Source organism: Cibotium barometz, chromosome 65 (genome assembly GCF_041138505.1).
Source record: "Cibotium barometz isolate CiBa-2024 chromosome 65, ASM4113850v1, whole genome shotgun sequence".
Classification (NCBI taxonomy): domain Eukaryota; kingdom Viridiplantae; phylum Streptophyta; class Polypodiopsida; order Cyatheales; family Cibotiaceae; genus Cibotium; species Cibotium barometz.
In genome coordinates this window covers 16,240,318-16,267,105 of record NC_141110.1, presented here as the reverse complement: position 1 = coordinate 16,267,105, position 26,788 = coordinate 16,240,318, and the positions used below count along the sequence as shown (strand labels likewise).

Sequence of the window (26,788 nt, the reverse complement as noted above, 5' to 3'; positions counted from 1 at the left end):
GCCTGTTGCTTTGTCCCGGAGAGCAACAAAATGCTCATCAAACTCCACCCGTACGCTAGTCTTGCAAACCTGATGCACTGACAACAGATGAAAACCAAGTGTCGGAACATACAACACCTGGGAGGAATGCTTCCCCCCTTTGCCATTGGGAACTATCTCCATCTTGCCCTCACTGTGAACTGGGATAGTGGACGTATCCCCAGTAAGAATATGACCAGAAAGCTTGCAGAGATCCTGTAAACCGGAACGGGAAGGAGTCATGTGCCTGGAAGCACCACTATCGAGAATCCACTCCCTGGTATCCGTTGCGGAGAGTCCTCCAATCTCCTCCCTGCCTGAAGAAAATGAAGCATCGGTGTCCATCACCTCCAGGTGCACAAAAGCCGGAGTCTTCATGATTGCTGCTGAGGAGTCTTCACCCTTCTCGGTCTTCCGCTTGGGACACTGCCTCCTCGTGAATCGTTCCTCCTGGTCCAGGACCATGGGCACAAGCTCCTCCCACGTGATGGTGCTGAGCCTGCCCCCACTGGTAATCAACGACGAGTAAAATGCTGAGTACGAAGAGGGCAAATGTGACAGCAACGTGATGGCCATGTCCTCTGATGATATCTCCTTCCCAGCCTGAAGAACTTCTTGCTGAAGAGCCTGCAGCTTGTTAATATGCTCCCGCATCGTCGGCGACTTTGCAGGGCTCATAACCCGCATCTGTACTTCCAAGGAAATCCTCTTCATGGGCGATACCCTATTGTAAAGTGAGGGCCAAATGCTGCCATATACCTCTGGCCAGCATCATATGCTTTACATGATTGATTACCTGTGGTGTGCAGTTGAGGAAAATAAACGAACGGACCCTGGCGTTGACACGATCCCACATCTGTGTCTGGGCCTCCCGGTCCTTTCGGGTTGACGGTAACTCCCCTTCCTCTACTTCCGGCCGTGGAACACCAACAATGACAAAATCGGCAGGTCGTAAGACTCCAAAACGGATTCCATCATCACCTTCCATATGCCGTATTTGCTCCCGTCCAACTGATGGTCCACCGGGAACGTGGGGAGTGTCGGGATCTTCACATGTCTCTCGGCCATCTCAAACAGATCTGCCATAGCGGGGATGTACTCTGAAAAGGGTGGGTGGGTGGGAATAAAGAAGAACTAAAACTTGCAAGTGGCTGTCCAGCAAATCAGCCCGCCTTCCTCTTGCTTCTCCTCTTCCCGATCAGCGCAAAACAGTCCACCAATCAGCCACAAAACAGTCCCCCTCTTGCTCACACAAATCCCAAGACCTATCTAGAATCTAGGGCTCTGATACCATGTCAGAATACGCAGCGGAGATGATGACTAGATCTGGGAACACGAGCAAAAAACGCAGGTAGAAAAACAGCACGAGAGAGAGAGAGATGTAGGCGTGTAACTCTGCTCTGATATACACAAGAAGATCCCGATATGATACAAATGAGGTATGGGGGCTGAGGACCTATATATACCTCCCTAGAGGGCAGTCGGCCAGCATCAGGAGTGCCCACGACTGAGTAAAGAGGTCCCACGACTGCATAAATGCAGTCGGCCAGCAAATTGGTGCCCACGACTGATGAAAACCAGTTGGCCAGCAGCAAGAGTGCCCACGACTGATAAACACCCAGTCGGCCAGCACTGTACTGCTCTTGGCACCCTCTGGCAGCCCTCCCAAGCCTCAGAAAAAATGGGAAAAATAGGGGAAAAATGCGGAGAGTGGGGAAAAATGGGAAAACACCTCATAAGGGCGGGCACACCCACAACAAAGGCCCTGGTGTATAAAACTAGACAGGAGATGACTTCTAACACCCCCTCTCAGCTCCTGGCTGTGTGACCAACCACTGGGAGCTGGGGTGCCGCCTGAGCAAATCCTGAGAGAGCGACTTCGTGAAGAGGTCCACCGTACTGTCCTCCGTCGAACAGAACTCCAGCAAGATGTCATCAGCAACGATCTGTTCACGAACAAAGTGCCTCTGGATGACCATGGGTTCCTCCAGTGGAAGCCCAAACCTGCAATGTAACCTCCTCCTGCTTCGTAAAACTGCTCCTGGGCCATAAGTAGATCTCCTCGTGTCCGGATCTCCTCCCCAAACCGAGTCACTCCAACTGTGGAGTCGGACTCCATCCAACAATCCCCCTCCTGTGTAAAAGAGTCTCTGATCCTTCGCATGTCGCAGAAACCACAGGAAACGCAATCCTGCCTCCAAAAGAGACATCTGCAACCATGAGCTCAACCGCCTCATGAGGAAGCTCCCGTCCAATCTGGTGTCCATCAACCAGATCAATGAACCATACAGCTTCTGAGTCATGGAGACATCACACTGCTCACAAGGATCAACACCTGTTACGGTGCACAAACAAGTACTGGAAACCTGATGAAACCTGTCAACCACCCCCTCTGAATCCGGAACCACAAAACCTGGAGAAACCACCTCCTTCTGCAAGTAAGCACCTGCCACCTGCCTGGCTTTCCGAAAGGTCCCCGTGGAAAGAACATCCTCAACTACTGGAAGTTCTATGTCCCGAACACTACGAGACATCAGAGCATAAGTGACCTGTTCAGCTTCCTCTGACTCACGAACACAAGAACTACCAACATCAGTACTGGAAAGTTCCTGCCAACTGCTGCCATCTACTGGCAAGCTATCCACCATCTGGTCTCGGAAAGCCCGCACCTGCAGCGTATCCACACTTGAGTAGCCATTACCAGACTGCCACTCATCACAATCCTGAGGACCTGGGAGAGAGAGTGCTGAAAGCCTGTAAACTCCATTCTCCACTCCACCTTCCCAAACCACTTGGCTTGTTGCTTTGTCCCGGAGAGCAACAAAATGCTCATCAAACTCCATCCGTACGCCAGTCTTGCAAACCTGATGCACTGACAACAGATGAAAACCAAGTGCCGGAACATACAACACCTGGGAGGAATGCTTCCCCCCTCTTGCATTGGGAACTATCTCCATCCTGGCCTCACTGTGAACTGGGATAGTGGACGTATCCCCAGTAAGAATATGACCAGAAAGCCTGCAGAGATCCTGTAAACCGGAACGGGAAGGAGTCATGTGCCTGGAAGCACCACTATCGAGAATCCACTCCCTGGTATCCGTTGTTGCGGAGAGTCCTCCAATCTCCTCCCTGCGTGAAGAAAATGAAGCATCGGTGTCCATCACCTCCAGGTGCACAAAAGCCGGAGTCTTCATGATTGCTGCTGAGGAGTCTTCACCCTTCTCGGTCTTCCGCTTGGGACACTGCCTCCAGTAGTGGCCTTTCTCGCCACAATCATTACAGGTCCTCTCTGCCTTCAGTTTCTCGCGGTCAGCGTCGGACTTCTTCTCAAAAGACTTCTCCGATGAAGCCTTCCCTTTGCCCGAGTTACGGCCTCTCGACCGTTGGCCAGTTAAGGCCTCCGAACCTCCACCCTGAGGAGGGTTCGTGAATCGTTCCTCCTGGTCCAGGACCATGGGCTCCTCCCACGTGATGGTCTTGAGCCTGCCACTGGTAATCAACGACGAGTAAAATGCCGAGTACGAAGAGGGCAAATGTGACAGCAACGTGATGGCCATGTCCTCTGACGATATCTCCTTCCCAGCCTGAAGAACTTCCTGCTGAAGAGCCTGCAGCTTGTTAATATGCTCCCGCATCGTCGGCGACTTTGCAGGGCTCATAACCCGCATCTGTACTTCCAAGGAAATCCTCTTCATGGGCGATACCCTGTTGTAAAGTGAGGCCAAATGCTGCCATATACCTCTGGCCAGCATCATATGCTTTACATGATTGATTACCTGTGGTGTGCAGTTGAGGAAAATAAACGAACAGACCCTGGCGTTGACACGATCCCACATCTGTGTCTGGGCCTCCCGGTCCTTTCGGGTTGACGGTAACTCCCCTTCCTCTACTTCCGGCCGTGGAACACCAACAATGACAAAATCGGCAGGTCGTAAGACTCCAAAACGGATTCCATCATCACCTTCCATATGCCGTAGTTGCTCCCGTCCAACTGACGGTCCACCGGGAACGTGGGGAGTGTCGGGATCTTCACATGTCTCTCGGCCATCTCAAACAGATCTGCCATAGCGGGGATGTACTCTGAAAAGGGTGGGTGGGTGGGAACAAAGAAGAACTAAAACTTGCAAGTGGCTGTCCAGCAAATCAGCCCGCCTTCCTCTTGCTTCTCCTCTTCCCGATCAGCCCAAAACAGTTCACCAATCAGCCACAAAACAGTCCCCCTCTTGCTCACACAAATCCCAAGACCTATCTAGAGCCTAGGGCTCTGATACCATGTCAGAATACGCAGCGGAGATGATGACCAGATCTGGGAACACGAGCAAAAAACGCAGGTAGAAAAACAGCACAAGAGAGAGAGAGAGATGTAGGCGTGTAACTTTGCTCTGATATACACAAGAAGATCCTGATACGATACAAATGAGGTATGGGGGCTGAGGACCTATATATACCTCCCTAGAGGGCAGTCGGCCAGCATCAGGAGTGCCCACGATTGAGTAAAGAGGTCCCACGACTGCATAAATGCAGTCGGCCAGCAAATTGGTGCCCACGACTGATGAAAACCAGTCGGCCAGCAGCAAGAGTGCCCACGACTGATAAACACCCAACTGTGCAGTCGATCTCCTCCCCAAACCGAGTCACTCCAACCGTGGAGTCGGACTCCATCCAACAATGCCCCTCTTGTGTACAAGAGTCTCTGATCCTTCGCATGTCGCAGAAACCACAGGAAACACAATCCTGCCTCCAAAAGAGACATCTGCTACCATGAGCTCAACCGTCTCATGAGGAAGCTCCCGTCCAATCTGGTGTCCATCAACTAGATCAATGAACCATACAGCTTCTGAGTCATAGAGACATCACACTGCTCACAAGGATCAACACCTGTTATGGTGCACAAACAAGTCCTGGAAACCTGATGAAACCTGTCAACCACCCCCTCTGAATCCGGAACCACAAAACCTGGAGAAACCACCTCCTTCTGCAAGTAAGCACCTGCCACCTGCCTGGCTTTCCGAAAGGTCCACGTGGAAAGAACATCCTCAACTACTGGAAGTTCTATGTCCCGAACACTACGAGACATCAGAGCATAAGTGACCTGTTCAGCTTCCTTTGACTCACGAACACAAGAACTACCAACATCAGTACTGGAAAGTTCTTGCCAACTGCGGCCATCTACTGGCAAGCTATCCACCATCTGGTCTCGGAAAGCCCGCACCTGCAGCGTATCCACACTTGAGTAGCCATTACCAGACTGCCACTCATCACAATCCTGAGGACCTGGGAGAGAGAGTGCTGAAAGCCTATAAACTCCATTCTCCACTCCACCTTCCCAAACCACTTGGCATGTTGCTTTGTCCCGGAGAGCAACAAAATGCTCATCAAACTCCACCCGTAAGCCAGTCTTGCAAACTTGATGCACTGACAACAGATGAAAACGAAGTGCCGGAACATACAACACCTGGGAGGAATGCTTCCCCCCTCTGCCATTGGGAACTATCTCCATGCTGCCCTCACTGTGAACTGGGATAGTGGTCGTATCCCCAGTAAGAATATGACCAGAAAGCCTGCAGAGATCCTGTAAACCAGAACGGGAAGGAGTCATGTGCCTGGAAGCACCACTATCGAGAATCCACTCCCTGGTATCCGTTGCGGAGAGTCCTCCAATCTCCTCCTTGCCTGAAGAAAATGAAGCATCGGTGTCCATCACCTCCAGGTGCACAAAAGCCGGAGTCTTCATGATTGCTGCTGAGGAGTCTTCACCCTTCTCAGTCTTCCGCTTGGGAGACTGCCTCCAGTAGTGGCCTTTGTCGCCACAATCATTACAGGTCCTCTCTGCCTTCAGTTTCTCGCGGTTAGCGTCGGACTTCTTCTCAAAAGACTTCTCCGATGAAGCCTTCCCTTTGCCCGAGTTATGGCCTTTCGACCGTTGGCCAGTTAAGGCCTCCGAACCTCCACCCTGAGGAGGGTTCGTGAATCGTTCCTCCTGGTCCAGGACCATGGGCACAAGCTCCTCCCACGTGATGGTGCTGAGCCTGCCACTGGTAATCAACGACGAGTAAAATGCTGAGTACGAAGAGGGCAAATGTGACAGCAACGTGATGGCCATGTCCTCTGACGATATCTCCTTCCCAGCCTGAAGAACTTCCTGCTGAAGAGCTTGCAGCTTGTTAATATGCTCACGCATCGTCGGCGACTTTGCAGGGCTCATAACCCGCATCTGTACTTCCAAGGAAATCCTCTTCATGGGTGATACCCTGTTGTAAAGTGAGGCCAAATGCTGCCATATACCTCTGGCCAGCGTCATATGCTTTACATGATTGATTACCTGTGGTGTGCAGTTGAGGAAAATAAACGAACGGGCCCTGGCGTTGACACGATCCCACATCTGTGTCTGGGCCTCCCGGTCCTTTTGGGTTGACGGTAACTCCCCTTCCTCTACTTCCGGCCGTGGAACACCAACAATGACAAAATCGGCAGGTCATAAGACTCCAAAACGGATTCCATCATCACCTTCCATATGCCGTAGTTGCTCCCGTCCAACTGACGGTCCACCGGGAACGTGGGGAGTGTCGGGATCTTCACATGTCTCTCGGCCATCTCAAACAGATCTGCCATAGCGGGGATGTACTCTGAAAAGGGTGGGTGGGTGGGAACAAAGAAGAACTAAAACTTGCAAGTGGCTGTCCAGCAAATCAGCCCGCCTTCCTCTTGCTTCTCCTCTTCCCGATCAGCCCAAAACAGTCCACCAATCAGCCACAAAACAGTCCCCCTCTTGCTCACACAAATCCCAAGACCTATCTAGAGCCTAGGGCTCTGATACCATGTCAGAATACGCAGCGGAGATGATGACCAGATCTGGGAACACGAGAGCAAAAAACGCAGGCAGAAAAACAGCACAAGAGAGATTGAGATGTAGGCGTGTAACTCTGCTCTGATATACACAAGAAGATCCCGATACGATACAAATGAGGTATGGGGGCTGAGGACCTATATATACCTCCCTAGAGGGCAGTCGGCCAGCATCAGGAGTGCCCACGACTGAGTAAAGAGGTCCCACGACTGCATAAATGCAGTCGGCCAGCAAACTGGTGCCCACGACTGATGAAAACCAGTCGGCCAGTAGCAAGAGTGCCCACGATTGATAAACACCCAGTCGGCCATTACTGTACTGCTCTTGGCACCCTCTGGCAGCCCTCCCAAGCCTCAGAAAAAATGGGAAAAATAGGGGAAAAATGCGGAGAGTGGGGAAAAATGGGAAAACACCTCATAAGGGCGGGCACACCCACAACAAAGGCCCTGGTGTATAAAACTAGACAGGAGATGACTTCTAACACTCTCTTACACACACACATTGTCTCCCTCATAATCATAAGCTGGCCAATCCCGCATGGGATCGTTTCACCATAGTGTTTGGACCCTCCACTGTTGGTTCGGGGGGCGGGCGTTGGAAACGCCGGTATTGCGCCTTCGAAGGTAATAGCACCATCACTCGAGTGCTTCATCACATGGCAACGTTGAGAGGAGGTGGAATCTCCGGATGTCAATCCATTCCACAAGCCATTGCCGATGAGGTGATTAGGGAGAACTCTATTTTGCAAGCTGAGAACACAAGGTCAAGCCAACCTCTTCGACAACAAGAGCTTGATGAAGAGACACTCATGCCCTCTTCGGCATCCGGAAGGACGGGTGTCAATATCGTCGGGGAAGGATCGGAGTGAAGCTCCCAATCAAAGTGACCATGACATCCCTTCAATGATGCCGGTGCTTGAGGGTTTGTACAATCCACTTTACATGCCACTCAAAACACAAAGACCTATGTCAAAGAGCGGCAACAAGTGGCGGAGATCGAGATTGCACACACCATCATTGAGTGCAATCTCTCTTTTCATGTTCTTCAAACCCCACAATGGAAGAGAATGGGCAAGGCCATTGCCGCCGTCGGGCCATGCTAGGGATGGACAGGAGTGAGCTACGCCGACATGAGGACGAAGAAGCTCACCGAGGAGAAGGAGAGGATTGGTAGATCACTTGAGCCCATTCGTTTGGGATGGGCCAAGTATGGATGTAGCATCCTCGTCGATGGATGGAGTGATTGGAGGAGGAGCATCATCAACATTCTCGTGTCTTGCCCTCTTGGCATGTATTTCCTATGCGCGGCGGATGCTGGGGAAGGTAGAAAGACAAGTGGCCACTTCATGTTCCAACACATCCGCCAAGCAATCATCGAGGTAAATTCAGAGTATATACACCTATATATATATGTATACATGTATATATATGTATATATATATATACACATACACACATATACATATATATATACACACACACACACATACACACACACATATACACATACATATACATATATATACATATGTATAGGTATGTATACACATATACATATATATATGTATGCATATGTGAAACCAATCCCGTCAAGTGGGAAGACTCTGTTGGACACCCACACGCTTAATAGCACAACTTTAAAACCACAAATTTGAAATGGACAACTTAATACAACTTGAAATTGAAATGTAATGAAATGGAAAGATGGACACCAGCACTGGGGCCGGAACGGGCCTACCCCCCCCTCAATATATGATATATTTATTGGGAGTATTTAACAAATACAATGCTCCATGGGTTCCAAGAACCAGATGATGTCCATGTACATATGAAAACAGTACCAAACAAATAGATTCGAAGTCGACGTTTGAAGTAGACGCTCGAAGCAGAATGACCACTAGCGTGGTCCAGTCTCTACGGTCCTGTGCTTTCACTGGACTCCGCGGAGAGCGCCTCACTGGTGTTCCGAGACCACGCACAAACAGGCGCTCTCGTACTAACGCTTGGCTCTCCCGATCTCAGCACCTTTGGACCGAGGTTCGCCAATAGAGCTTGGACTACCCGGCACCGAACGGGTGTTGGCCGTATAGGGAGTCGGGAATCCCTTATCAGATTCAAACACAAAATACTTTACTTAAATCTGAAATTCACTTACTTGTGGTTGGCAGAAGGAAGTCCAATACCCATGTGTGCAGTCACTTGAGAAAGACACCGAGGTATAGTAGCATGTCGAGAGAAGTGACTGCCTGGAATAGACTACAGCCTTTTGGCTACAGGAGCCCAAACATCAACAGGAGCAGCAGCAGCTACGTATGGAAGGTACAGTGGCCTGAGGAGAGGATGAGCAGCCTGCAGAAGATGGAGATGAGGCCGCTTGTTTACAAAGTTTGCAGAGTTTTGGCCGCCAGCCACCTAGCTGTAAAAGCACTGCCGCAGGAGATGAGCACACAGCCGCCTGCTGTGGTGGGCAGCGCAGCTTATTTGGCTGCCCGTCTGGAGACATGTACACACATAGGCGCTAGCTGTGGTGGGCAGCGCAACCTGTATTGGCTGCCTGTCTGGAGGCGCACAACCACAACCGCCGGGTTGCTTCAAGTGGGGACAACCGCCTGTTGAATAGGTAGAGCAACCTGCAGGTAATACAGGCGCAGCCACCTGTATGAGAAGCAGTCGCCTATTGGAGAAGGGGGCGCAGCCTGTCAGCAGCCGGATACAGAAGTACAGAAGAAGCCGTATGCTCGTGTACATGCGCAGCCTGAAGGAGCGAAGAGATGAAGCGCAGCCTAACTGATAGCGATGGAGGCGCATAAATCATGCGTGCCAAGGTGGTCGTGGGGCTTCTTTTTTTATTAAGGTTGGAGAGGGAGTTTAAACTAATAGTGCTGGCTAGCTCCCCACGCTTGCATGTGGGCGGCCAGCTCTTTGGGAGTGTGGGTAGGTGATCATGCACCCACCCCCACATACTCACCTATGGAGTGACAGTCCCATAGGTAAGACAGTTCCAGGCACGAGTTTCCCTATGGTGTGACAGTCCCATAGGCAAAACACGGCACGAATACTGGTTCTTCCATGGCGTGACAATCCCATGGGTCGAACACAGTCCAGGTCATACACGGGTGGCACTAGTCTGGCTCCCGTCCATACGACACCATCCTGCTAACACACGGGTGGCACCAGTCTGGCTCCCGTCCATGTCAGCAAAATACTGGCCTCTTCACATGAGACACTGGCCTGGCCTCAAGTGAACGAGATGCAAAAACTGGAGATGGACCAAATGGTCGGCCAATTGGTGACAATATGTATATACATATACATATATATATGTATACCCATATACATGTATATGTGTGCATGTGTACGTACATACATACATACATACATGTGTGTGTGTGTGTGTGTGCGTGTGTGCACACACACACACGCACACACACACACATACACACATATATATATACTATATGTATAGGTTTTGAGCTCATTTAATGAATGGTCTTCTCTCTAAAAATTCTGCATGATTTGGAGTTCTTTCTTCTTTTGGCATTTTAGGTTAGCTCTCTTCTTGCATTTGCTTTTGCTTTCTATTGGCTCTCACACGTCCTAGTTGTCCCTGGTCCTCTACTAGAGCTATTATAGTATACAATAGCTCTAATATTCCTACTACCATCTCTTTTGGTAGCTGGGTTATGCTACAAATAAGGAAGAGAAAAAAGTCTACAAATGAGTTCATCGACACTTACAAAGGCAGAGTTAAAGATTTCAAGCTCTTTGACATAGGAACGAGCATTAAGGAAATTCTCAACAACATACTTACATGCACATAGAACTGCGTTTGCAACATTGGTCTCCTGTGAGCACCAAGTGTGGCAAAATAGGACAAGTTGGTCCATTCTGGTCCAATCTATCCCATTCAATCCCAAAAGAATTTGTTTACAATGTCAGCATTTTGTTGACAAAAACATCGGTATATTTTCTTGTGTCGATATATGCGTCAAAAAAAATGTCGTTATATTTGCTAGTGTCGACATATATGTGGATAAAAGTATCAATATATTTGCTAGCATTGCTATAATACTCAGTCAGTAAAGACATCGATCATTGATGTAGATACCGGCGTTTTCTATGGACATAGAACGTTGGTAAAATTGTTGGGTCGTCCCGACGAAATAACCAATGTTAGTTTGTGAGCAAGAACATCGAAAACATGATCGGTATACACGATGGTTTTATACTGACGATTTTACTATACACACACACACACACACTTTTTTTTGTAAAACCAGTTGAAATTGCATTATATCATAAATGTACAAGAGGGTTTGACATGAAGAGGATGTCTAAACCCTAGAACTTAAAAAACAGTAGTAAAAAAGTTCTAACGAAGATCAGGGCAGTGCTCAAGAAAAGAGCCTATGCCCTATCCATCAGAAACAGTAAAAGAAAAGCTGAACACAAGAAACATCCAAATCTTCCTCATGTACGGCATCATATAAGGACTGCCGCAATGAGGCTCAGAAGAACTCATAAGGGTGCTGAAGGGGTGAATTCAGATATGCATGATTTCGCTGTAGCCAGAGGGTCCATAAGGCCCAGTATCTGATCCAATGGAAGAAAAGAGAATACTGTGACAAAGAAGCTGATAACATGCCAAACATCCAGAAAAACCTGTAGAACCTGTGTGCAGGAAATCTGAGAGATAAAAAATAGGAGATCTTGTCCAGAAGGTCTCTGGAATATGAACAAGACCACAATAAATGCAGAATACTCTCAGTCGTATGATGACATCTTGGACAAAGAGGAGAGGCAATCCTTCTTTGAGCCAATTTCACTCCCACTGGAAAAATACCGACAATGCATCTCCAAAGAAAGAGTCTCTGCTTCAATGGCATTTTCAACTTCCATATCAATGTCAGTTTTCCTTTCCACCAAGCTAAAGACTTATCCAGATGCCAAAGAGAATTAGCATGATGAGCAATCCATGGAGGAGGTAATATCAATCGATAAGCCTGTATAGAAGTCAATAGATGCAAAGGCTGAGAGGATAATCTTGAATTTGAAGACTGAAGATGCCAATCTTGAAGCCTGTCTCTTACATCCAATATTGGAATCGGAATGAAAGGGTGTAAGAGATCTACAATAGCTTTCCATATAGATCTATGATGCATCCCAAGATTGTATTGTTGACATGTTACCGGAAAAGAAAGAATTTGCTCTCGAGTATCTACCACGTCGTCAATGAACCGGATGCCTAACTTCATAAGATTGTAAGCTCTGATTGGTTGTTGTACAGCAAGGGGAGAGTAAAAAACAGCACTCCAATGTAGGCTTTCCATTCGAAGCGAGGAAGCTATAGAATCAGGATGGGGAGACCATTTGATGCGAGAGAGCACTTTCTTCCAATCCTGAATCAAGGAAGTAGAAAATGGACAACCAGGGATTTTACCTTGAAATTTGCCAAGCACTACTTCCGATGGATCAACTAACCAACGACCATAAGCCTTTGTGCGCATCTGACCACACAAAATTGCCAACATGATAGACCAAGGCTGCTCTTGTTGAAAAAAGGTTTTGAGCATAGTGATCTTTCTTGCCAGCACATGAAATTTGATGTTTATAATATTCAAACCACCATGCATTCTTGGTGAGCAAAGCAGGTCCATTTTGAGCAACCTTAAAGCTTTTTTATGAAGCTTAGTTTTCCAAAAAATCTCCATGGCTTGAGACATAAAAGAAGAAAGATCTCGAGATGACCAATGTAAGAGAAGAAGGTAGAACTGGACATAAGCCAGAATAATGGACTGAACAATTCGAAGCCGTACGTGCAATGGCCAAGTGGAGATCTTCCAATATTCTAATTTGTCCTGAATTTTGTTTAGCACCCAAGATATTTGTTGCTTATTTCTGATTTTCCAGCCAATGGGATAACCCAAATGTCTTACTATGCTTTCCGGATAAATAATCTGCCCGGGCCACAGGATAGCATGCGAGTCGCAATGCTTGAGAGGTAAGAGTTTTGATTTCTGAAAATTAATTTTTAGACCAGCTGCCAACCCGAAATCTGAAAGAGTATCCATCAATAGGCGAAGCTCCAGAGGACTTTCTTTGGCATGAAGAATGAATCATCTGCATAAGCCTGTGCAATGAAAGGCCGTGAACCAGAAATCTGAAGCCTCTCTAATTGTCTAGTATCAACCAGATGATCCATATAAAGAAGCAAAGGATGTGAAGCAATAGCATAGAACAAAGCACTGAGAGGGCATCCCCGTCGAATTGATCGTTCTAGAGTCCAAGACTCAGACAAATGTTTCCCTATAAAGCATTGAGCAGTGGAATCTGAGTAAAGCCAACATATAACATTAACTAGCTTTGGCCCAAAACCAAGTTTAGACATGATTTGAGAAACATAATCCCACTGTACCGTATCAAAATGCCTTTGCCACATCCACCTGCATGACCAAGACATCTTGAGCAGAATATTTTGCATATTCCATTGCAATGAGAGTATTGGAGATATTATCATGTATATGCCTTCTTGGAACAAAACCATATTGCCTGGGATGAAGTCCATCATGAAGGATATCCTTTATCCGATGTACCAACATTTTAGCAATAAGTTTATATATAACAGGCATCAAAGTGATAGGCCTCCAGTCATCCATTGTCTCACACAGAGGTTTTTTGGGGAGAAGCTTAACCAGACCATGCTTCCAAGCTGAGGGAAGATGTTGATGCTGCCAGGCTACATTGATGAGCTTCAAGATTGGACCCTTCAATTCAGCCCAGAAGGCTACAAAAAATTCAACCGTCAAACCATCCCAGCCTGGGGATTTATGTTTACCCAAATGCTTAAGGGATTCATCCAATTCAGTATCTGAAAAGGACATTTCCAGCATTGAAGCTTTTTGCAAAGAAACAATAGGAGAAACAAGCTCAATAAATCTGCTCCGAGCCAATGCAGCCTGAGGTGTAGAAGAAGATGGTAGAGAAAAAAGAAGCTGAAAATGATCCAAACATTGTTTTTCTAGCTGCGATAAAGTCTGGGTCCAAAGACCATTGGGTTTCCTGACTCTCATGATGGATTGACTTTGTCTGTACGTGTGTAAATTTCGAAAGAGAGATTTCGAGGAGCAACCCTTATCGAGCATAGGTTTAACTCTAGCCCTTGTCTGCCATTTGGAAAGCTTGCGTTTATCATTAGCATCAATTATGGAAGAAGCACAAGACAATGAATTCTGTTCAGAAGCAGAAAGAGACCTTTGATGGCTAATCTGTACCAAGGACTGCTTGTATGATTTTGCCCACTGGATATGCTGTCTGGTTTCTGCCATGTACCATCTTCCATATTCCTTAATGACATTTTGAATACGATGTACAAAAGAGTTCCAAGCAAAATCCAGATCCTCCTGAGCATGGGATAACAATGGCTTACAAGCCAATCTGATCATTTGCTGGAATTTTCATGAGAAAGATACAATTGATTAACCTGCAAATGTCTGACTAAAGAGAGCTGAATATCATCCAGAGGCATACCAAATGAAAGGTTGAGCCAAAGTGGAGTGTGATCAGATAGTTGTTGAGAATAATCAGTCCACATTTGACATGTATAATCATCATATTGCTGAGCATGAATAAGATACCATCTATCAAGCCTGGCCCAATATTTTGTAAAAGCATTATGATGATATGTAAATCCCAAAACCGAAGGGTGAGTTGCTGTCCATAAATCTGCAGTATGAAGTGACACACACACACACACACACACATATATGTGCTAGTGTGTCTATGTGTATACACACAACAACAAAAAAAAAAACTTACACACATGCATACATGTAAATATACTTTATATGCATATATATACATATGCACTCAAATCCATGTATGTATATATAACTATGAATAAATAAATATATGTATGTATGTGTGTGTGTGCGCGCGTGCACACACGCATGCATGCATGCATGCGTGTGCGTCTGGACTTTGTACACACATATATATGTACGCATGGGTATACAAACACGTATGTATATGTATGGTCTCATGGTCCATCGATTCTCTACGCGGCCATTGTGTGTGGATGGAGAAGCACTCAATGTGGCATGGCTCATCCTCTTCTAGCTTTGCTATATGGGCTATGAAGCTCCCATTCATCCAATCAGATAAGTCTCTCCAAAGTTGAGAATTATCTTGCAAAAGAGAGCTTGCCGAGACGCAGATTTCCGAGGACAAGAAGGCTGTGAGGCAACTTGCTAGCTCCCATTCATCCAATCGGATAAGTCTTGGAGAATTTCGTTGCAAAAGAGATCTTGTCGGGCCTCAGGCTTCTGAGGACAAAAAGGCAGTGAGGCAGCTTGCTTGCTACCTCCCATTTATCCTGTTAGATAAGGATTTCCTTGCAAAACAGAGCTTGTCGGGACTCAGGCTTCCGAGGACAAGAACGCTATGAGGCAGCTTGCTATGTCCCGCAGTGATATTTGCATTCACTCGGTGGTGGGCTACGGAACCTTGCTTGTGTACCTTACTGCCCAGGAGGGGGATATGAGTTCGAGCAGTGACACCGAGCTATGTATTCATCTACGTATAGCTCTGTGTGTGTGTGTGTGTGTGTGTTAAAAGTGGGATTCTGGTAGTGCTTGTCTTATGCGAGTTTTGTTCCCCCACACCGTGGTTGCATAAATGCATCAACAAGGAGAAAATGTGAGGTCTCAGTGTCAATTATTCTACATCATGGTAGATTATTGTTTTGTCAAGTTATGGTATGTTGTGTGTGCTGTAATGGTTTTCCAGAGTCATGGTTTCGTTTATCTTATGTCACTATGTGAAATCTTTTAAAGCAGTTTGCTTCTTTTTCTGATTGCTTTTAAATGCAACTTTTCAGTACTTGCACTAGCAATTGTTCCAGCAATCTCTATAGCATTAAGAGCATTCGGCCGCTATCTTCGGGAGCTCTCAAACAAAACTCAAGCAGCAGCAGCATTAGCTGCATCCATTGCTGAGGTATAACTTGTGATTCCAAACATCCTAAGCTATCTGAAAATCAGAAGCTGAGACCTTCTTTCAGAGTTGACAGGATTTAGCCTTGACCAAGCAGGAATCATTTGGCGCAGTTCGTACAGTGAGGTCTTTTGCCAAGGAAGGTTTTGAATGCTGTCGATATGGAGAGAAAGTGGAAGAATGCCTAAAGCTCGGAATTAGGCAAGCGGTAAGTCTCCTGAGAAGCAGTCTCTTCACTTGCAAGGAATACATAGTACCTTCTCAAGTTCTCTGATTGCTCAATTTTGTAGCAGTTTGTAGTTGGAATCTTTTCCGGAACTGTCTCCGCTGCATCAACGCTTTCTATTGTTGCTGTCGTGGTGTATGGAGCGAATCTAACAATAAGGGGAGTGATGACAACAGGGTCACTGACATCTTTCATATTATACAGTCTGACAGGTTTGCATTTTTCACAGTATTATCTGCTATATCAAGCGTTATCCTTCTTCTGTGGGGCTCTGTTTTCTATGTATAAACAATCTATTCTTATACTGTGTGGGTGGTCTGCGTTTTTTTCGTTTTAATGTATTTACTCATAGAATCACCTTTTTCCGTAGTGGGTTCAAGTGTTTCTACTCTTTCAAGCCTCTACACAGCGGCCATGAGAGCAGTCGGTGCTAGCCAGCGTGTGTTCCAGCTTCTAGATCGTGTTTCAACAATGCCCCAGCCAGGAAACAAGTGTCCTTTAGGGTAAGCATCTACCTTGAACATTCTAGAAGAAGTAGAAGAGTCATTTGTATGGAAGCCAATAACTCTCGCTTGATGAGTATTCTTTGCTTTTTCCCCTTACCTAACGAAACATAAAAAATCGGGAGTCATTGTAATAAAAGGGTGGAAGTCTTCTAAATGCAATCACGAAACTAGTCATGAAGACGGTGAAGGAAAATAATCTCTGCAGCATGAAGTGAGAGGAGCTCCAGATAGTCATGAAGGCAGATAGCTTATGCTGACCTTGAGGGATTGAGATAAAAAATGAGGCATGACCGGTATTGGATCAAATGATAAATGACTGTGTATGTAATGTGCCCTTAATACCTCAGTGCATTTGGTCCTCTAGTGCCAAAGGAGGCGTATAAGCTCTTGGACAAGCAACAAAGAGCAATCTGCTGGGGCTCTTTATGAAATTTATGGGATTCTATATACATGAGCCACACCAAGTGACTTAGTATGGCCTTCTCTTGATGTGAGACATAAAAATGCAATCTTCAGTTACACTCACTGAGCCTGTACGCATCTCCAAATGCCGTGCTGGATGGATTCTGTTTGAACAGGTGGGCAAAGCATTACTTGTAAAAAGGTAATAGTTGTGAAGCAGCCGACCAGCATTTAGGCCTCTAATTTGTGCAGTGTGGGCTATAAGAAGGCTCCCCCAGCCTCTGTTCTTCATTAAGGTTTTTGTTGAGGCCTCTAATTTGTGCAGTGTTGGCTCCCCCAGCCTCTGTTCTTCATTAAAGTTTTTGTTGATTTGCAGCCCAAGCCTCTCCACCCAGCCTTCTTTCAGCTTGTTGCAGCCTGGATTGATAAGAAAACCAGCAGTCAAATCATTAGCATTCACCTCTTCATGATGATAGTAGTTTTAACTTCAGGGTTTTTTTCAGTTTTCAGCCTTGAAGCCCACATTGTCTGGCTTCTAATTACACATTTGCTCAGAGTAAGCTTATGTGTCACATGCATTGTCCCCAACATGGATACATGTGCCATACCTTTGTGGAATATACGAATGATGAAATGATTTTGTCAGCCATTTTGAGCTCTAGTTGATGAAGGAACCGAGGGGTGCATGTCAAATAGGATTGGGGATGCACATGCAATAATAGGGTTTGAGCTTTCCAAGGCCTTGAGTGTCAGAGTCTGGCAGAAGCGCTTATTTCAAACTCAATTAAAACTAAGATACTGGTCGCATAGACGACGAAATCGAAATATGCATGTACAACACAACACATCTCTTGCTAAACTTCTCTAACAGAATAATACCGATCTCATGTTCCTTATTGTATGGCTGCCTCATCTACATTATAAGATGTCTTATCCTGATGATAGGCAACTGATAGTGCATGTACATGTGGCGTTGACAGAGTATTGGAAACTACAACTTTCTTTCATAAGTATGCAAAACTTAAAAATGAAACATAGAAAGGAAGTTTGCCCACCTCTCATGGAAGAAAATACATTCTATTGCAAATTTTGAAGAACCGTCACGACTTAAATTTAGGCTCTAAAAAAAATCATTTTCTCAACTTCAATGCATGAATTTCTGCCAACAAGTCTTTCTCGTATACTCTAGAAGATAGCTCTACAGCTTGTAGCCGCTCGCTCATAGTGTGACTAAATGATTCTCTGGTTGAGGATTGCTGCAATACTACCTTGCGACATGCGCCGGGCAGGTTATGCAGGCCAGACAGTAGGTTGGGCAGGCCAGAAAGCTGATCACCGAAGATGTAGATATCCCTATAAATAGGCCCTTCCTCTCCCCATTTAAGTCAGATGATTCAAAGATCAGGCACAGAGCATGAGAACGCGCATCTAGGAGGCTTCAAAGACCAAGACATCATGACCTCATTTCAACAGAAGACAAACGTGCAAGACAAGGGTAATTTAGAGACTGGAGTAGGCAGGAGGTCTCGGCAAGGAATAATGGGACCAGAGCTATTGTTTGCGACAAGAAGGAACAGTGGATGCAATGGTATCTCTCAGGAGTGATGGTCAAGGAAGCAATGGATATCATGGAGCTGTGCTCAGTCCAGTGGCAGAGGGAAGAAGGAAGTTTCACAACACCAATGGGAAGCAAGCCAAGGCTTCCATAGTTGCTGCAGATGGAGAAGGATGGTACAAGAGAATGCATATCGTGCAAGTTTTGATACAGCTGATGAAAGTTTTGCCACAATAATTGTGCAATAGTTTAGCGAGGAGTATTTTTCAAGGAGTGCTCAGCGTTGATGGTGGTACTCAACAGAAGGTGGACTCTTGTTATCACGCTAAGCAGAAGGGGATGCCATGTGCATCTTGCAATTGGGTGCCACATGGCATAGAAATCACCATTATGTGCCAGTTTTGGGTTAGTGATGCTTGCCCCCTTATGAGCATAGTCCAGGGACATGTCAAGCTAATCGCCATTAGGGTAGACTTGGATAGTTTGAAGCAGTCTTCTGCATAGTTATGTAACCCTCCTGGAGTTGATGTATGTACATATGTACGAAGCAACACACATCATGTCAGATCAGGTAGAAGGCACGTAATTCATAAGAGTGTGTGGCAGTAGCACGACAAGCCAGACTGGCAAGGAGGAGGGGTGTAGGTTGGTAGGTTGCGACAAGCACCATTGAGCTCCATACATGCAAGTTGGGCTACAATTAACTGGGTGGACAGTAGGTCATTTGGGCCTATCATGGGTGCCCAACTTGTGGACAGTCAAGACCTTAATAATAAGGTTCAAATTTGCTGATTGATTTTGTTGACCGGGCCATGACCTATTAAATCCACATAGCCACGTATCAAGGAACCAGCTCAACTGAAGCTGCTATACCTCCAGCATATGACCGTGGAAAGAAGACAAAAAAACAGGGCCTTCTCAGCAGCTCCCTGAAGGATATAAATCATCCTTTAATCCTCCAACTCCTCATGGAATTGGAAACCTGAAATCACCGAGGCAAATATTTGCTAGCTGCACCATAATACCCATCCTTTCGAAGATTTGGTAAATCCTCGTACCTAGGGGATATCATACCTCCCTTTGAGAGACTCCTAAAACTAAGGTGTCTCCTTCAAGCTATGAAAGTCTCAGGGAATTCGAGTTTTAACCCAACTCCTACCAAACATTCTAGCTATTGCCAGAACCATATGCTCAGTAGTACCATGGGCAAACTCAACCATAGGGATGTACCTCTCCCAACAAACGGTCGTCTGGAGCCATATGCACAAAGTATAACCTCCAATAGCTAATCCCACCCTCTCAATTTGCCCATTAGACTGAGGATGATCTGAAAAAACACGAGTCTATCGAATCTCCTGGAGGAGCGTTGCAGCAATCATAAGGAATTCCTCTCCTAATCCCAACACAATCCAATGTACAGACTATACCATCCTAGAACAACAAACAATTCCGAATGTGGTACTGACTATCTTCCACTCCAACAGGTGGAATGATCCTTGAGTCCTGGTCTAAATCAATGGAGCTCCCCGTTTGGACCTACTGCCACACCGAATGAAATGCCCATCGGCCCGACATAGCCCTCTTAGGGAATCATCTTAGTCATGCTATGTTCTATCCGCTGGGGATAGTTACCTGCGGAGACAAAGTTTACGCAAGACTTTGACAAGGAAATCAGAAGGCTGATTTGGATGGGTTGCTAGGATTGGGAGATGTAAGAAAATATAGACACACACAGAAACTCTACATATTGCAGATCCTAGCATCCCATACCACTAGGATCATAACTGTTTCTGTGTGACGCACGGAAGCATATCGCACGAAATACCGCATGGTGCGATACCATATAGCACCGTACGACGCGTATGCTTTTTTTTTGAAAAAAAATTATATATATATTTTTTCCAATTTTTTTTTCCCAAAATTTTTTTTTTGGGGAGTAATGGTCTTCTTTTTGCTTGTCTATGGTTGTTTGAGCTTCCTCTGTACTATGATGTCTCTCTCCTTTTTAAAATACTATATATCTCGAAATTGAAAATACCTAAGTCTATAAGTATTTTTTTTAAAATAACGTATTTTATCGTACGATAAGAAAACAATTTATATCATACTGTATTTTCCCTGCGGTATCGTATCGTACGAATCATACGGTATCGTCCCTGACAACTATGACTAGGATACACGGCATATAAAATTCCTTGAGACTTGTAAAGCCAGGTCAGAGTGATCAATCCATTCCCAACTAAGTCTTGGTGCACTACACCTCCACTCCATGTCGTGGTCCATCCTATGGGTAAACTTCTGGAATCAATGGTGAAACAAATCACACAAGTCCACACATCCCACAGTTCTTTTCCTAATGGAGTTCCCTTCGGGAGAATACCTTGTGATCTGTTTGAGATATTCAATCTCGTCCTCCCCTAGCTGGCTCATCCTCAAAGGCTGAGACTCTAGGATCAAATAGTTATAAACGACAATTAACATCTAATGAAAGGGTACCAACACACAATTAACACGTCTGCACTAGATCCAGGCTCCAAGACCATAGAGCTCTCACAAACTCGCGAGACTCTCTATATCCCAATAACTAACCTTGGCCACTCTTTTATAGGCTCTTGGCCGGTCATTGGGCGTCCACACTTGGGCGCCCGTCTGTCCATACTTGGGTGCCCGCTCGTTAGTATATCCCTAACTCAGCTCGTCAATCAGCCTGCCTAGCTCCAAGCTTCCCCAAGCCTCGAAACTAGTCTTGCGTGCATGTAGCACACGGTAGATACACACTGTGCACATGACATACTACCCTACCTCTAAGAGCTCACTCCTGAGCTCACTTAAAAGCCAGGGTAATCTCTCTGAAGAGTAGTCAATGTCTCCCATGTAGCGGCCTCCTCAACACGATCCTTCCACTTGATCTTGTATTCCGTGATAAGTGTATTACGCAATCTTCTTTCACGAAATCCAAGAATCCTTTCAGGTTAGTGGAAACAAATGTCATGTCCTCGACATCTATGATTTCTTGAGGAGTAACTAACTGATTTGTCCCACCCAGTACTTCCTTAAGTCTACTGACATGAAATACAGGATGAACTTTCACATGAGAAGGGAAATCCAATTCATATGCAACTGAACCAATCCGTCATGTAACACGAATGGTCCGGCCTTGATGTGTTCTTGGCAATCCGGTAATAAAATCCATGGAAATACTGTCCCATTTATTACTTGGGATTTGCAAAGGATGCAACAACCCAGCCTGTCGAAAGCGTTCAGCTTTATTTGCCTGACAAATTTGACACTTGAGAACATAATCTTCTACATACCCTTTCATCTTTGGCCAATAAAAAGTGTGTTTCACTAACGATAGTGTCTTGTGTACCCCAGGGTGTCCAGCAGAAGGGGCGTCGTGACACTCCTTAAGAATCTTGGACCTAATGTCCGGGATCTGTGGTACACAAATTTTGTCATTACGGAATAGTAAACCATTCCGAATCATCCACTGGCCTCGTGCAGCCTGAATGGTAGACTGCTCAGTCATCGAGTCTTGGTCAATCAATGAGCTCCCGTCCTGGATCTTCTGCCAAAATGGACCAAAAAAGCCCTCTCAATGACTGAAATAAGTCAGTAGAAATCTCGCTGAACGACAAAGTATTCACCTCTCTAATTCGACTAAGCGCATCTGCAACACTATTCATGGACCCTTCACGATAACGGATCTCAAAATCAAAATCTTGCATTAACTCCGCCCAACGAGCTTTCCTTCCTCTCAAATCATCCGCATCACACACATACTTGATTGATTGATGATCAGTCAATACCACAAACTTGGAACCATATAAATAATGTCTCCAAACCTTGAGAGCATGAATCACAGCATAAAGCTCCTTCTCAAGGGTTGGCCAACGAGATTGAGTGTCGTCTAGCTTTTTACTTTCAAAAGCAACCGGTCTACCATCTTGAAATAGAGCAGCCCTAGTTTCAAGAACATAAGGCCGACTAGGATCGGGTAATGCTAAGATAGGTGCTTCCTTGACTTTATCTTTCAAAAGTCTGAAGGCCATATCCAAATCGTTATTCCAAGTGATAGGCTGATTTGACTTACGTCCACGACCTTTCAATAAGTCGGTCATCGGTAGTGTGAGCTGAGGGTACAGATTTCCAAAGAAAAACTACAAAACCGAGAAAAGAACGAAGTTGTTTCACTGTTCGCGGTATAGGCCAGTCCAGAACCTTTTGAACTCGGTCATAGTCAATGCTCAATCCATCTCTAGTGATCTTGTGTCCCAAGTAAATGATGTCGGTCATAAAGAACTCACATTTACTTAACTTAGCATATAGTCGATTCTGTCTTAAAATAGATAAGACAATCGTGAGGTGTCTGACATGATCCTCAAGAGTACGACTATATAGCAAAATATCATCCAGGAACACCACCACAAATTTTCCCAAATGTTCACGAAAAAGATCGTTCATCATTTGCTGGAAAGTGGCTGGAGCATTGGTTAACCCAAAAGGTAATACGAGAAACTCGTAATGGCTATACCTAGTCCGAAAGGCGGTTCTTTTGACATGCCTTTCATGAATACGTATCTGGTGGTAGCCAGTACGTAAATCTATCTTCGTGAAATATTTCGCTCCTGCTAACCGGTCAATCAGGTCATCTGATCTAGGGAGAGGATAACGGTTCTTAATGGTCAGCTTGTTCAATCTCTTGTAATCTATACACATTCTCCAGGTGTTGTCCTTCTTTCTCCTAAGCAACATAGGTGCACCCCAAGGTGATTTACTGGGACGGATCTGGCCCATCCTCAAATAATCTTTGAGTTGTTTAGCCAACTCATCTTCCTCAGCTTGGCTCATCCTGTAAGGTGGAATACTGACAGGATGAGCACCAGGGATCAAGTCAATACGATGATCTACTGTCCATTCAGGTGGTAAACCCGATGCAGTTCCTTAGGAAATACGTCTTGAAACGAATCAAGTATCTTCTGTAATTCTTTGCTTTCAAACACACTTAATTCATTTACATCCAAGGAAGGGATGAGAAAGGAAGAAAGTGGAATCAATACACAATGGAAAGCGGTATACAAAGAAGAATCCATTATATTTCCAAAATCAATTGTATTTACAAGAGGTCCCTGAGAGGGATGAATACAATCACCTAAAATACTATACTTGGTGTCCCTATGCTGAAAAGAAAAAATATGACTAGACCAATCTATCTGGACTTGAAGAGTCTTAAAGCATAACATAGCATTCCAGAGTATCTTCGTAGTCCTGAATCTGGATTGGAAGCATCTCCACCTTTCGATCCCATACTTGCCTTCCCGTAGGTAGGCGTACCTCATAGGTATGATCGGTGGGTGTCGTATCAAGACTCAATTTCTGCACAAGTTTGTAGTTAACAAAGTTGTGTGAGCTGCCAGGGTTTAGAAGAATGTGAATCTTATGGCCATTCACTTCTCCATAAACTCGGAGAAGATCATGCAAGCCAAATACTTTAGAATTGAATAGACAATCAGAACAAGTACTAGGGCGAGAAAGTACAGTAATTGACGTACCTGTCAAAGACAACTGGTTAGCTGCCTTTGGCTTGGGTCCTGCGTTTGTCTTGGTACCCTTTTGCTTTGGGCACTCGTTACGCATGTGTCCTTTTTCTTCGCAGATAAAACAACATCCTTCCTTCTTGAGCTTTAAAGCCCTAAGGAGTCGTTTCTTCTTCGCTGGTGTCGAACCTGAATTCTTCGAAGGTTGGTCCGAAGACTTGCCTTCAGTCGTGTTAGCCATAGGTGCGGAGAACTTTCTTTTATGCTTGTTCCCCTTCTTGGTAACGGGTTTCGACTTAGAAGAGACCATTGTATCATCATAGATATGAGCTGAATGAATGGCCTCATCCAATGTTTTACATTTGTTATTTTTAACCTGTAAACGGTATGAGTCTGGTAAACCAGCTACGAAAAACCCCAAAAGAGTAGTGGGATCCATCTTTGTAGCTTTCATCTGCAAGTCTCTAAACTTCTGGAGGTAGACCTCATAAGTGAGGTGCTGTGAGGTCATGGTCAAAGCTGAAAACCGGGCAACAACATCATAATCATCCTCTTTCTTGAGGAATTCTTTCTTGAAGACGTCTTCGATTTGTGCCCAAGTCGTTGGCTTAGGGTTGAGTTCCTTCCACCAAAGCAAAGCTTTGCCGGACAAGAAACCTGTTGCTAACTGGATCTTCTTTCCATCATCATATGGATGAAACTGAAAGTGAACTTGCCACTTATGTAGCCACGTGTCCACGATCTCCTTGGTGCGCTGCTTTTGCTCGCCCCCGAACGGTTCCGGAATAATGTTGGGGCCTAAAGCAGAAGCCAAGGTATCCATACCCGATAGAGTAGAGAGGGTAGTGGTCAAGAGAGCAATGGAGTTTTGCAAAGCTTGCATCTGGGCTGCGATTTGTGCCTGACGTTCCGACGAAGAAGCTTCGAGAGCTACTTTGAACTCTTGGAAATCTGATTTTGACACAAAATCGTCAAAAAGATCGGCATCGGTACCTTCCATAGCCGGCAAGCCTTCGCGTTCCACAAGGGGCTCCAACTCCGATTCTTGGGTCGACATCGTAAAGAGGGTAAGTGGAGAGAAAATTCGATCTTTGCACAATAAAAGTGCCAGTGAACTTGAGAGCTTGAGAGCTTGAAAACTTGAGAGATGTGTGGCAAGAAGCCCACTTAAGGGGGTTTATAAAGATAGCCCCAAAAGCTAAAAATCTCCAAAAGCTATCTTTAGCTTTTGCTTTTTTTTTTTTGGGTGATATATATATATATATATATATATATATATACATATATGGATATATATATTCTATTTTCTTAAAAAAAAAAATAAAACACCTTGAAACCTTAGAGGAGGGGTTTTTAAACTTAAAAAAAAAATTTAAACAAAAAAAAAACAAAAGCAAAAAAAAAAACGAGTGCTTTGCTTGTTTTTTTTTCTTTCTTCCTGGATTAGCCGCCGGCGTGCTGTCTGTTGACGTCAAGAGCTGCCGACGCTAGCTTTCCTGCCGGCGCCTGCTCGCCTGTCGGCACCTGCTGACATCCGGTGCCTTCTCGCCATCCTGCGCCTGCGACATCCCGTGTAGGCGTGGCCACAAGGCCACGTGGGCCTGGGCGCCTGCGCTAGGCTGCGTAGGCTTGGCTGCCTGGCTATATAGCCCTAGGCGCTTGCCCGACTGTAGCTGCCCCGTTAGCCCGACTCCAACACCTGCCAGCGTGCAAACCCGCCAGCATGTCCACCTTCTCACAAACGTGCTCTCTCTGATTCGCGAAAAGCAAACTTGCTTTTTCCTGTTTTCTCTCCCTACGTTCATGCGACTGCACAACGAATCATGCCTCTTCTTTGCAAAGCAAACAACCCTACTTAGACTACCACCTCCCATCAACATGGGTTTCTTTGATGAAGAAAAACACATACTGAATCTGAAAACAGCAGTATGCACATCCCAACCATGACAGCCGTGGGCAAGCCCACAGTCTTGGTTGTCCCCACCGAGCCACGAGCTGAGCTAACTAGGTTGACGTACTGACCAATCTCCTCCTCGCGACGTCCCATACCGCCACGAAGCTGCCCCCGCGGGCCTCGAGATTGCTGCCGGCCTCGGCTGCATAAAGCAGGTGCACGTCTGCACTAGATCCAGGCTCCAAGACCATAGAGCTCTCACAAACTCGCGAGACTCTCTATATCCCAATAACTAACCTTGGCCACCCTTTTATAGGCTCTTGGCCGGTCATCGGGCGTCCACACTTGGACGCCCGCCCGTCCATACTTGGGTGCCGGCTCGTTAGCATATCCCTAACTTAGCTCGTCAATCAGCCTGCCTAGCTCCAAGCTTCCCCAAGCCTCGAAACTAGTCTTGCGTGCGTGTAGCACACGGTAGATACACACTGTGCACATGACAGGAACTCCCTCTCTGGTCAGTTGCTCTAGGAGAGAGGCTACATTGGGGGAGGGAGGGAAAAGCCACACCGGCGGCTTGTAGTGCTGCCACCATTTGGTTCCCTCACCCGTCTCGACCAGTTATACACTAGGTGGAACCAAGGTGTGAACAAGGATCTTTCCACAGAAGAAAACTGGAGCTTTCACCGACAAAATTTGGCCTGAAAGATGGTTTCTGAGCAAAAGCAGCATGAATTTTATTGATCCAGGAGGCTTATAAGGTTCGTGAGTTAGTGTGTTCACACACCATAGTTTATGGTTTTGGTCTTGTGTATT

General features: G+C 45.8%; 1 protein-coding gene across 1 annotated transcript in view; it reads left to right on the top strand.

Annotated features, from left to right (window-relative positions):
• Positions 1-26,788, top strand: part of ABCB27 (transporter associated with antigen processing protein 2) — an 83,880-nt gene that overhangs the window by 40,358 nt on the left and 16,734 nt on the right. The window contains exons 8-11 of the mRNA XM_086797457.1: positions 15,740-15,858; positions 15,953-16,063; positions 16,149-16,293; positions 16,452-16,584. Coding sequence (XP_086653583.1) covers positions 15,740-15,858; positions 15,953-16,063; positions 16,149-16,293; positions 16,452-16,584 — 508 coding nt within the window. The remainder of the gene's footprint in view (positions 1-15,739; positions 15,859-15,952; positions 16,064-16,148; positions 16,294-16,451; positions 16,585-26,788) is intronic.